The 13,925-nt window shown below is 40.3% G+C and overlaps 1 protein-coding gene across 8 annotated transcripts in view; it reads left to right on the top strand.

Moving 5' to 3' along the window:
• The window catches only part of CDH8 (cadherin 8), a 414,305-nt gene extending 400,585 nt beyond the window's left edge, over window positions 1–13,720 (top strand). For all 8 annotated transcript variants that reach the window (XM_061593588.1, XM_061593592.1, XM_061593591.1 and 5 more), the window contains 2 exons: window positions 4,703–4,954; window positions 12,273–13,720. In XM_061593588.1, coding sequence (XP_061449572.1) covers window positions 4,703–4,954; window positions 12,273–12,766 — 746 coding nt within the window. In that variant the 3' untranslated portion in view covers window positions 12,767–13,720. The remainder of the gene's footprint in view (window positions 1–4,702; window positions 4,955–12,272) is intronic.
• Window positions 13,721–13,925: the final 205 nt, after the last annotated feature.

Genomic DNA, 13,925 nt, shown 5'->3' with positions numbered 1-13,925 from the left:
AACTGATTCACTTATTTCTTGCTGTATGTCACTTTGAGAATTCTTTGGTTGTGGGAAGCGACATACAAATTAAATAATAAAAAAGGAAATTAGTCAAATTCATGGCGGATGAGGTTATCAATGACTGCTAGCAGCATGCCTCTGAATGCCAGTGGCTGGCGATCACAAGCAGAAGAGTGCAGTGATGCTCATGTCCTGTTTGTGGGCTTCTCAGAGGCATCTGGTGGGCCATTATGAAAACAGAATGCTGGATTAAATAGGCCTTTGACATGATCCAGCCATTCTATTCTCATGTTGTTAGATTTGTACAGAACATTGGAGAAACAATGGTGTTGCCCCAAATGTCCTGGCATTGGACTATAGTTTGTGAGCTATCAATGGACTAATCTTTAAGGAGCATGGTACTGGAGAAACGGGGGTTTGAAGCAAGCTTTAGGAACCCTGAAGCAAGCTTTAGGAACCCTGAAGCTCATGGCAAACCCAAGCCAACATCTCCAGAATTTCTTGCTCTGCGGTGCAATAGGTGTACTACTGATTTTATTTTTATTTTTTTTGCATTTTGGAACAGTTTTGTATTTTGATTTTTTTTCATGTTGTAAGCTGCTTCATGCATCCTGGTACAATAGCCTTTGAGGGCTATTATAGTGGGAAAGGCAGGTTAGAGGGGTAGGTGAGGTTTATACACACACACACACACACATAAATGAAAGGAACTATGTGGCTATGCTTCAATTTAACTTGGAACCCATGCAAATAGATGGCATGTTTCCACATGCAATGTGCTTTATTTTGTAAGCCATGTCATGGGAAAATAAACCACATGAAAAGCAGTATAATGAAGGATCAGCAGGTTGAGGAGATGAACGGAGAGCAAGCTGTCCACCACCGTCTCCTGCACCTGCTTCCAAGCTAATTCATGCAGCAGCCTTAGTGTCTGCTCCTATAGGAGCTGCCTGCTGTTTTCCCATCGCCTAGGTGTTGTTTGAAAAAAAGTATCCACTGGGAAATCAGGGAAACTAATCTTATTACTAATCAGGAAGAATGGGTTGCTTGAAAGATTCAAGTTGCAGGGACTCAGTAAAAAGGCATACTTCCATGGACAGCACTGTTGGAAGTACAACAGCAGGAATCATTCACCTTATACCTTGAAGGGTTAATTCTGTTAGCATTAAAGTCAACAAACTAAAGGGGGAGGGAGCAGAGATGTTGCCTAGCAACTAGTCAGAATGCTGTGACCCTGCTGAGGTATATTTCATGCTTGGATTGGCTGTATACTTTTGGCTGAGGGAGTTTTCCTCTGTACAGTTAGTTATTGCATATCATCTTGCTATGCAAAATGCTTGACCTAAGAAATATCAAATTCCTCTATTCATTGCTTATCACATTATACCTGGTTCTTGTTCAGTTTACTCAGTAAAGTATTATCACGGTTTCTTTTCTCTCTGAACTCCATCTGCTCTTTTCAAATCACTCTGCTCGCAAGCACCCAGCAACATCAAGGTAGCATTTCAAGCAGCAACATCTGGATCCAAAGAATTGTTGGGCCTTGGGTGAGACGCAAGGTGGATGGGTGGAGTCCTAGGTGAGAGCCAGGAGTTTTCTCCATGTGGGGTGGGGAACATTTTTCAGCCCAAGAACAGCAGGTGCTACATGTCATGGTCAGGCAAGGCCAATAGTTTAACTGAACAAAGCAGTAAAGAACTCTGATGACTTCCTAAGTAAGCAAATGGGGAAACCTTTAGGAAAACCGGGATTGGCTGTAGGTGTGCCAAAACATTATTTCTATTAACTTGCTGGTTGTTTTTATTGAAGTCTTGTTTTTTATCAAAGACAAGACCCAAGCGTAACCATGGCAGTGGGATTCAAAACATTCTTCTGAATAAAGAAGTAAAGAGGTCTGATGACTTGTTAAGTAAGCAAATAAAGTGTGCTACATTTTTGAAGTGTTTCCTGCCATACTCAGAACCACTAAGGAGAGGAAAGGGGTGGCTGTGAAGCTGGGTGCCAGTAATCTAGGGTTACCTAATATAATAGAAACAATTTCATACATTTTGCAGGTGAGTGAATTCAGTAATTACCTGAGGGTCCTTCGTAATTTGATTTACTGCAACCACACAGTGGGTGTCATTACATAAAGCCAACATTTAGAGCACTCCAGCGTTTGTGGCATTGCCTATAGTTTAGATGGTAAATGGGAGATAAGCCTCTGTAAATTCAGCTACTGTACGAGTTAAATAGTGATTGGTTTAATGATGTCAACTGTGCCCAAGAGCTGTGAAAAAAGGTAACAAGCTTCACTAAGCGAAAACAGAAGAAATGATTAGCCAATCAACTGTATATGCACCCAATTTCCATAGTGGGTATTGTTCATATCTGTCCTATCTGATCATATCTGTCATATATCTGTCAACCTATCCAGTTGAGGACAATACAATAATTATTGGGTTAACACTGGGTCCAGTCTGTCCATTCCATTTCTATGTGGAGCATAATTGTGGATATATTAGGCATGAAATGATTTGTTTCGGTATTGTACTAATTCAATTTCAAATAAAAGTATAAGAAAAGATGACCCACATTTTAGAAGTATAGCAAGCAATGCTTAAAATATCTGAATTTGTGAAGGGATGGAGGAGAGGTATGTGCATATGGTCTCTCAAAATTCTCCACTGTATTTATTAGCCTAAAAAATACTTTAAAATGAGGAGACCATTTCCCAAAACATCTCTAGGTGGAATGGGGAGACTACTTCACCAAACATTTTCAGGGAAGACTTCTTCTAATGGAGAAATTCCCCATCAGTTTCCCAGGCCTCACCATTAGCAATTGCAGTAGTATAGCTCCGTTCTATTTTTGTAAAAAAAAATGCTTGTTTTTTTGGCTGTTGCTGCTGATAATGCAAATGAGGGTAGCAGCAACTGAGTTGGCAGCCTGATCATTATATTGCATCCCCCACTATGACCTGGGCCTAGCATTGCTCCAGGGCAGTGTGGGAGGGAAACGGTGGCTGTCACAAAAAAGAAAGAAAAGATAAAAGAAAATAATAAAGAATATTCTGAGAAAATTCTGCAAGTGGTCTTTTTCTAGGAGGGTGGGGAAATGAAATCTCAGAAAATTTCTCAGAAAATAACATTTTTTGTTGAAATATCTGCTTAGCTCTAGATAGAAGTACACAAAAACACTTTTCAGTGGTCTTCATCTAGGTATTATTGGCTGTTACTAGATAGAGGAAGTTAGAGGCAATCTACACAATAAGACTGATGTCATTGAGCATGGGTAGGGAACCTGTGGCCCTCCAGATGTTGCTGGACTCACATCAGTCCCAGCCAGCATAGCCAATAATAAGGCATGATGGGAGTTGTAGTCCAGCAACATTTTGAGGTCAAAAGGCCTTTGTCGTAGAACTTTGGATTGTATCACTTCAGTATGTATTTGAGGGACGTTTTTTAAATTATTTCCAATACCTTCCCATATACAAAACTCCTTAAATGTAGGTATCTTGCACATCAAGGCTATGGTGTTAACCTATATTATTTGCAGTGAGCTTCTTTTTCCATAAAGGAACACCCAAATAACAGCAAGTTGTTGATTTTACTGCTATGACCTGCTTATAAGATTCCCAGGGGCATCTAGCTGGACACTATTGGTTATTAAATGTTGGAATAGATGGACTTTTGACTATGGACAGAAAAGAATCACTTTATAGCTTCCCAAACTGTATATCAATATTTTAGTGTTTAAATAGATGTAATTGTGTGCAGCTTGTGTTTGTAACACAGCATTTTATTTTGCCTGATGCCACTAAATGACCCAGAAATAAGTTTTGCTTTTTTATTTTTTATTTGTATAATCCTTAACACCCCCCACAAAAAAAATGCCTTACAATCGTAAAAAAGATATAAACACAACAAGCATAACAAAAGAGAAACCCATAAAAGCATAATCAAACAGCGGAGAAAATTCACTTTAAAGCAAATGGCTGGGAGAGTAGAAATGTTTTTACAACTCATCTGAAAGAAGCAGACAGCCGGGCCCTGTAGGGAGCAAATTCTATAACCAGGGTGTCTTCACTACAAAAAAGAAGCCCTGTTCTGTGTTCCATCCAAGTTTATCTCTTGAAAATGCATGGGGTATTGAACAAAGCTTTTATTTACAGAAGCAATAGGTGGCCAGGTTAATGTGGAAGGTACCCCGAGGGCCATATTCCTTTGTGGACATCCAGGGTGTGTGTAGCAGGAGTGGGTGGGACAAGAAGCAAAACTGAGCAGAGCAATGGATGTGACAGTAGACTAAATTCTAGCTAGGCAAGAAGAGTGTATGGTACAGGATCAGTGAAGGGTGTGGCCTGGGGAGAAGGGGTGTGGCCTGGGGAGAAGGGGTGTGGCCTGGGGAGAAGGGGTGTGGCCTAGGGAGAGTACTGAGGGCCAGACAGAGGGGACTGAGGGCCACCCTCACCATATCCCAAAGAGTTGCAAATGAAACTAAGAATGGTAAGGACAACTAAGGAGGTGGGACTCATGCAAAGAATAACCATTTGTTCATGTCACGTGCCAAAAACTGACAAAAAAATGAAGCATATGTCTAAACCCATGAAAATGAGCACAAATCAAGGTAAGTGGTTTGGGCTCCATCCTGGTCAAAGCTAGCCTTGCAACCTGCAGCCTTAATCTGAAATAGATTTCTCTCCCCTTTTCTCTTCCAGATAACACCCTTAACATTTTAACAAAACATAACGGATTCAGCCGTCAGAAGCAAGAGGTCTATTTTCTACCAATCATAATCAGCGACAGTGGCAATCCTCCCATGAGCAGCACCAGTACCCTCACGATTAAGGTCTGTGGCTGTAGCAATGAGGGTATCGCCCAGTCCTGCAATGCTGAAGCGTATGTGCTCCCTATTGGTCTCAGCATGGGAGCTTTAATAGCAATTCTAGCCTGCATCATTTTGCTTCTAGGTACGTATTTATTTACTAGTCAGAAGGACTTCCAAATGGGAAGGGAGCATTTTTCAGCAGTTGAGTGTATGGTTTACACATGAAAGCTCCCATTTTCAGTTCCTCATATTTCTAGTTAACAAGTTCAAGTAATAGGAGGTGGGAAAGACCCCTTACCAAATACCCTAGACAGCTACCACCAACCAGAGTAGACAATTAGGGCAATAGTTTGGCTAAATATAAGCCAGCTGTTTCTGGTTCACAAGTTGCTGTAACTAGACAATACAGATGAATCTTTCTGGAAGAAAACTCTGCAGCAGTGAAAGAACCAAGTGGTGCAATCCCTTCAGCATATTGTGTGGTTTTTTTATATGCAAATCTAACCAGATGGCCGTGTTCAACATCCTACACATGGAAAAACAACACCATTGGATATATTTTGTATCTTATAAATATTAATCTTCTTATACAATAAGTCTCTAGGTCATGGCCCACAACATTAGAAATCTAAGATATCATTTTCACCTGGACATCAAGCTAGTTACATCATATTCCTAGATGCCAGAGATGGCCAACATGATGCATCCCAGATGTCCTTGTATGATGACTCAGGCATACTACAATTCCCATTATCCTTGACTGTTCATCATGTGGACTAGGGTGGTGGGAGTTGCAGTCTAACACCATTTGGAGCATACCATGTTGACTACCCCTGCCATAGGCCAACCCTTTATAGCTGGTGATCCAGCAAGGAAAACACTGTCTGTGGTCTGCCGAGTTCTTGATTATCCCCTCTATTGTTGCATACCTAGTCAGGCAACCATATTAGGAGTTTTATCAAACCTTAGGTGAGTCACTAGATGTTGCTGGAGGGCTACATTCAGCTTGAAAGTCAAAAGTTCTACAAGGTGTTATGGGCACTAAACTAGATAGAGCTTGTATGATGCCCTAGTGGGCACAATTACAGCCCAAGCATATACGTAGCAAGCCATTTAGGATTAGATTTCCTAAGACATTTTTGTTTACATTATAACAGCTGTGAGGGTCCCTTATTTTGATTAGAGTAGGAGCAATGGGAAAGAGCATGTTCAGCCTCCCTCCCCCCCCCCCGGTGCAGAAAGGACATTGATGATACGGGCTAACCTGATTATTTTTTTCTGCTGCAAGGCTAATAACTTTGGTTCAGCGATTCAGATCAGGAAAACAGCAGGGTTGAAAATGAGTGAACCGTTCTGAACCACTCCCATCAAAATGTGTCCAATCACCGATTTCCTATGTCTGTTTCAGCCTCTGAGTATTGCTGAGTATTGCTTCTAAAATTGTTTCCTAAAGAGAAATCAACAGCTAATTGGGGGGGGGATACTTCCTCAAGCAAGTTACCTATGAGAGCTTGCTATGTTTGTCTAGAGCAGGCCAAAGAAAGACAAAATATATTAAAACATATAAGTCCTATTCAGTTAGGAATGGGAGCCTCTTTAACATCCACAGTGGTGGAACCTGATTTCAAGATGCCAAAGGTTCTCATAATACAGTGGAGGCTGGTCCATTAGGGTGAATGGGGCACTGCCCCACCAACCTCAGTCTGCACTCACCAGCTTCCACCTGCCTGCCTTCTTACATCCAGTTCCGGGGGTAGAACTGCCTGCGAGCTCTCACCTCCTTAGTCTCAATGTTCCCCTTGCAGAACTGAGCAGGGAGTGGATGGTGACAAAATTAGAATTAGTTGGCTCTTCCTATCATTAGTTCTGGGTCCCCCAACTGTTGCTGTCCTAGCCTTCTGTCCTACTAGTCCCAGTGGGTACCAGCCACCACTGTTGTAATACCATCCATGCCTCATACTGATCAAACCTTGGTTTGCATGAGCATGTTGCATTGCATATGTAGAACAGAGATTGCCCAAGTAAGGGAAGTCTGCTGCTGCAATTTCACTCATAATTGTTGAGCATAATTGTACTAAAAGGTCCTTACATGCCAGTCCCAAACATAACCACCTGGAAATAAGCAGCATTCCTATCAGTATGTCTGAAGTTGGGAAGTTCTTTTTCCTAGCTGACTGATGATCTTTTTATCACACATGGGAGTAGCTGTCAATGACAGTAGCGCTCTCACACAATGAGTTATTACCCAGCAAATGGGTTGTTAAATGGTCCAATGGATTGGTTATTGCTTTCACATAAATGTACTTACACATTGGGATTGTTAGGTCTAGATTCTTAAAGGAGGCAATTGATGAATTGATCATGAAAAAGTATTACTATTAGTAGTAGTGGTGATAGTAGCAGTCAAAGTAATAATGACAAGGTATTTCAGAAATAAACATGTTAGAAAATAGCCTTGTGGCATTTAATGAATTTTTATAGAAATATATGCCATCCTTGAAAAAGCAAAGTCTAATGACTGTGCTCCAATTCAGCTTTCTCTCTATATGTACAGAATGTATAAGACTGTGTTGGATCCCTCTTGAAGGGAAAATTTGCCCTCAGCATACATAGGTTGATCCTGGAGCTGCATGTTGGGAAACCAAGCATCATGCCATTATCAAACTGGATCTACTTGACTACATGTACACTCTTACTTATGCCAATGATTCCAAAGTTATCAAACAGGTGTGGAAAATGTTTGGGCCTTCAGATATTACTGAACTTCACGTCCCATCAGCCCCAGCAAGCATAGCTAATGGCCAATGATAATGGAAGTTGTAGTTTAGCAATATCTGGAAGGCCAAAGTTTCCCCACATCTGCTATAAAACACAGGAGACCTTCAGTGTAGGAATAAAGGTGAATAGTTCTCCTGAAAGTGGCTACCATTTCCTTATAAATTGCATTCTGGACCTGGATCTACTCAAATAAGGGGTGGAACAAGGCAGGGATGTTCAGACCAGCAATGAAACCTGCCCTAGATGAATTTATAGCAAGGATGAGGAACCTGTAGCATTCTAGATGTTGTTGGACTCCAACTCCTATTCGCCTCAACCAGCATTAGGGATGTTCAGTGATTATGGGAGTTGGAGTCCAGTATCATCTGGAGGTCCACATATTCTTCACCTCTGTGCTTTGTAACAGATCATGCACATACCAAAAGGTATCACTTGATCTGTTCTGGACTGCTGGAGTACAAAGGGTTCTTTAGCTGGTATACCTGGTCCCATGCACTTTCCTTCTTTGACCAGAATTGGATGGTGATGCACAGGCTGAATTCTTAGCTAACACCTCTTAGGATTCTCAGGGGATTATGTCCTGACCCTTCTCATTGATCTCTGGATGTGGGTGTGAATACAGCTGAAGCCTGTGTCACCATGCATGCAGTACTAGTAGCATATGTGCATGAGCATCTATGCCTGGGACCCACTGTTCAAGTCACAAAGTTTGTTGTTTCCAGTAAAAAAATGACAAAGTGAAAACAAATTTGACACAGTTATCTCAAACTTTTACACTGTGGAACGCTGCAGCAAATTATTCATAGTATTCTTGAGATGCTAACAAATAAAATACTTAGCTCTTCAGAGATACTTCCAAATTAAAAAGACAGCCCTACTGGATTAAGCCAAAGGTCCGTCTAGGCTAACATCTTGTTCTTATAGCAGACAACCAGATACCTATGAAAATCCTGCAAGCAGGGCATGAAGGCATCAGCACTCTCCAGCAGCACTTCCCAGCAACTGGTGTTCAGGTTCAGGTTATAATAGCTTTAAGAGATACAATGAGAAAGATAGTGAATTTGAATACAAACTTACACAGAAATAATACATGACATCCAGGTGTGGAAAACAAAACTGAGTTTATTGATTTACTTCTTGTGTTCCAAATGTGAGGCCAGTCAGGGATAATCTGGCAGTCATCAGCAATGACTTAATCTAGGGACCCATATGCATTTTGGTGGGTGCATTAAGTTCTGCCTTAGAGGATATTTATTTATTTATTATTTAATTTCTATCCCTTCCTTCCTCCCAGCAGGAGCCCAGGGCGGCAAACAAAGCACTAAAATACTTTAAAACATCATAAAAACAGATCTTAAAATACATTAAAACAAAACAGTGTTAAAAACATTTTAAAAAAACAAGTTTGAAAAAGGGTTAAAAACATTATTAAAAAACACATTAAGCAATTCTAACTCAGATGCAGACTGGGATAGGTCTCAACCTAAAAGGCTTGTTGAAAGAGGAAAGTCTTCAAAAGGTGCTGAAAAGATAGCAGAGATGGTGCCTGCCTAATATTCAAAGGGAGGGAATTCCACAGGGTAGGTGCTGCCACACGAAAGGTCCATTTCCTATATTGTGCAGAATGAACCTCCTGATAAGATGGTATCTGTAGGAGACCCTCACCTGCAGAGTGCAGTGATCGACTGGGTATATAAGGGGTAAGACAGTCTTTCAGGTATCCTGGTCCCAAGCTGAATAGGGCTTCATACACCAAAACTAGAACCTTGAACTTGGCCCGGTAGCAAATGGGTATCTTCATATACTTCAGTGCAAGCACATTGCTTTATAGCAGGGATGGGGAACGTGTGGCGATCCATATGTTTTAGAATCTAACTCCCATAAACCATAGTCAGCATGACCAATTACAGGTATGGTGGGAGGTATAATCCAGCAACATCTGGAGGGCCACAGATTCTTCATCTCTGCTTATATAGCCCTGGAATTTCAGCTTTCAGTGAACTGAAAGGGGAAGCCCATGTATGAGAGAAGAAGCACTATGTTTGCATTAGAACCAATGTGTCTTCAAGAGATTGCCTGTACACCCAAAAGAAGACAGACAACATTTGGTTTAAGGTTACATTTTATTAAACTAACTTTAGGATATGCAGCCAACCATCCTATCTATAAAAGGGCAGGTAGTTAGAATCATGGCAAGCAAGGCAGGGGAACATCCATCCTTTCACTTGGGGCTAGGGATAGAAGGATCTGCCAATTTCAGTTTCTCACTTTCTCATGTTTCCAGTCTTAAATTCAGTTCTCCACATTTCTGCAGCAATTCGTGATTTTTTTAAAAAAAATCCTTACGTAATTCTCAAGCATTTTAGTGCAAAGTTTTCCTAATAAACACACTTTTGCATGCAGTTTTGACTAATGTACACATTTTTGCAATCCATTTCTCATATAAAGATTTTTGCATGTTGTTTTCACTCATGCATTCATTTTTATGCACACTTTACTCTAACAAATGCATTTTTGTAAACACTGTTTGGTTAGCGAACTGCATCACAAAATTTGAATAAGTGTGAATTTCAAAGGATAGCCGTGCTTTGGTTCTCATACTGTTTTGCAAAAGGCGAATTGGATAAATTTGACTTGAAAAGCGAACTGAATCAAAATTTCCACACAACCCTACTTGGGGCAAACCACTATGGCTGAATTCCATCACACTAGTGGGATTTTTGGAATATATACTTCTGGAATATACCTCTACAAGATCTAGTAATAGCTAGTACCGTAGACAAGGCTTAGACAAGATCATGGAATATAAGTCATTAGCCATGATAATTAAAGTAAACCCCCACGTTTAGAAGCAGTATACATCTGAATATCAGGTTCTGGGTACAAAAGAGGGAAGGACAGTTACTTCCCTGTGCTGCCTGTGACATTCCCAAAGGGATCTGGGTGGTCCCAATTAAATACAGACTAATAAGCTCTCATGTATAACTACATACAGTATATAATTTGTCATTTTCCTCCTTGCTGAGATTTTATTAAAAGTTTGTAGAAATCAGGAGCGAACTGAAATGCCTCCTCCACTAACACTACCTCCATATTGTGACAAATCTGGGAGAAACTTTTTGTTTGGTGAGGGGAGGTTTTTATAGTTTCACAGAGCTTATTGTGGTACTGAGCAGTGGAGCTTTACTCTTTTTTTAAAAAAACTGTTAAAGAAATGTGTTTTTGTCGCAACCTGTGGCAGCGGCAGAGCTCCTCCCAGAATGACCTTGGAATGATTGATACCTATTGCTGGAAACCACAGGGGGGGAGAGTGCTCTTGCACTCAGGTCCTGCTTGTAGGCTTCTCATGGGCATCAGGTTGGCCACCGTGAGAAAAGGGTGTTGGACTACATGAGCTATTGGCCTGATCCAGCAGGGCTCCTGTTATGTTATGTTTTTATACTGCATGGCATGGGTTACATTCTACTAAGTTTTGCTCAGAAGAGACTTTATTAAAAGAATGGACCTAAGTTAGTCATGATCATTAATTTCAGTGGGTCTACTCTGAGTAGGACTGACATTGACTGCAACCCAACCTACATTATAAACAGAAGAATCTAAAAGAATGGGGTGAAGGAGGGAAAACCCAAGGTGGATGAGCCACTTTTTCCATTGCTATCTTGGGTTCATACTGACAAGGTGTGTGTGGCTATCTGTCTATCTAGTTTTATATACCACTCCACATGGGTTACATCAAATGGTATAAAATATTCATTTTTTAAAAAAAAAAGACAAGAAAAGCAGGTTTTAACATAAGAAGACATATAATGGGTGGCATTCAGTGCTAATGGACCCATTGAAGTTAATGGACATGTCCAACTTAGTTTCATCAATTTCAGTGTGTCTACGCGGCCAACCTAAATTATCAAAATATACATACAATCAGCAGGGTTGATATATATATATATATAATACACACACACACACACACTAAAATTAAATGTCCAGGTAGACTTGCCTAAACAAAAAAGTTTTAAGCAGGCATTGGAAACAGTGCAATGAAGGTGTGTGCCTAATAACTTATTTTCCTGCCCCCCCTTTTACTGCTTTTCCAATGTTTAAAAAAATGTTTCCCTCCCATTGAAATCAATGGACAGGAAATATGCCAGCTCCAAGGATCTGCAGGATCCACAGACTTCTCATTCCCTCAGTTCAGCCCCAGAAGACCTCCATTTTGCCTCCTCCAGCACTGAAGCTCCAGTGACAGAGAGGAACCAGTTTTCCTCCACATCACAGAGGAAGCATCTGATGTTGGATCTCCCTGTCCAAGGGTGGACCTCTCTTTATTCCCTCAGAGAGGGAGATGTGTCCTATGTTCTGTGGTATGCCCTCACAGGGACCATAGGATTGCAGCCTAAACATTTTATTTTTAAAAGAGAGCAAATGTTGCTGCTCTCCACCACTGTATTTCTCAAAACTTTTTTAAAAAACCCTTTGCACCCCTTCCCTAGAATTCCCAGCTCTGAGTTTAGGCCCCCCAAAATCCCTGCCCCCCCAAATAATTTTGGTTCATGTTCAGATTACAAAAGTTTCAGTCAAGCCCTCATAGAAATAAATGTATTTTTTCACCCTCTGGGGAAATGCTTGGCTTGTATTATGAACTGCTCTCAAAAGCTGATCAGCTTGTGATATTCCCTTTGCAGTCATTGTGGTCCTGTTTGTGACGCTGAGAAGACATAAAAATGAGCCCCTTATTATCAAAGATGACGAAGATGTGAGGGAAAACATCATCCGTTACGATGACGAAGGAGGTGGTGAAGAAGATACAGAAGCATTTGACATAGCAACTTTGCAAAACCCTGATGGAATAAATGGCTTTCTGCCCCGCAAGGATATAAAACCTGATCTTCAGTTTATGCCCAGACAGGGGCTAGCACCTGTTCCTAATGGTGTTGATGTTGATGAATTTATCAATGTGAGGCTGCATGAAGCTGATAATGATCCCACAGCTCCTCCATATGACTCAATTCAGATTTATGGGTACGAGGGAAGAGGCTCTGTAGCTGGGTCTCTAAGTTCCTTAGAGTCTTCAACATCAGACTCAGATCAGAATTTTGACTACCTCAGTGAATGGGGGCCCCGTTTTAAAAGACTCGGGGAACTTTACTCAGTGGGTGAAAGTGACAAAGAAACTTGACAGTGGATTACAAACTTTTATTTTTTTCACTCTTGACTTAAGCGCTCATGTAATATTCTAGGGCCACTGCTGTTAGTTATGACTAATGTGGCTTTTTGTTTAGGGGCAACTTTAGTGCCAGTCATCTTATAAAATCAACTACATTGTAATGTTGAACCAAAAAAAGTACATAAATCAAAAGTATATGTTAGGAGGTCTGAGTCTTGTGGAGTGTGAAGTTAAGTACGTAGAGTGTCTAGAAGTCTTTGGATATTCTATATTCACATGACCACTCTGAAGATGGGGTTTGGATCTTTGATTGCCATAAGTAATGGGAAAGGAAAGGAAATTGAGAAGATAGATGCTTTTCTGCATAATGGACCTCTGTGGATTTTTTGCTTATGAAGAGTATCTTTGGACAGTCCATTGAAAGCTTATGGTTTGCTTCCACATTGCCAACAAAGATTCCACTACAAAAACAGGGAAAAAAAGAATGTTAAAAGCAATATCTGGTCTTCTTTGCAATGCTGTTTTTTTCCTCAAAAAAGCATTGATAAAGTCCCTTTTGGCCTCAACTGTGCAGTGACTGTAACTTGTACATAGGATAATTCTTGGCCACAAAAAACATAGACTGACTATCATCTTCACACATTGTGTCAAGCCTTAAAATATTCACATGTTCTTAATCCATTCCAGTGACAGGATTCAAAATCCACCATTGTGCAAAAGTTCAAGTGGAGAAGAGACTCAAAGTTCTCTACTTTTCAAACAAAATGGATTGTTTTCTAGAAAGATCATTCATTTCATATACTTTGTCTTCTATAAGAAAAGAGGGGATCTGTGACAGAGGATGGACTCACATATATGAAACAAGCTGGTTTTATTGCTAAAGAACAAATTTATTTGTTTAATCCTTGAAATAAATATTTTATTGATGTTCATTACTGCCTTTATTTATTAAGATTGATTACTGGTAAGAGTATAAGGGAAGAGATCTGTCTAAATTGTATCCATTAATAAAAGTTTAGAATACTTTGTTCTATATATATAATGAATGTTAAATGAAATGTACATTTTTGAAAACACAAAGAGCATTAGCGGTAGAGGAATTACAAGTGAATTATAGCAGAGCGAGAGTGCTTCTGGAGGACAGTAACATTGGACCATTTTATATTTTCTT

The sequence above is a fragment of the Rhineura floridana genome, chromosome 13 (assembly GCF_030035675.1).
Source record: "Rhineura floridana isolate rRhiFlo1 chromosome 13, rRhiFlo1.hap2, whole genome shotgun sequence".
NCBI lineage: Eukaryota > Metazoa > Chordata > Lepidosauria > Squamata > Rhineuridae > Rhineura > Rhineura floridana.
This window is presented reverse-complemented; position numbering and strand designations above follow the sequence as displayed.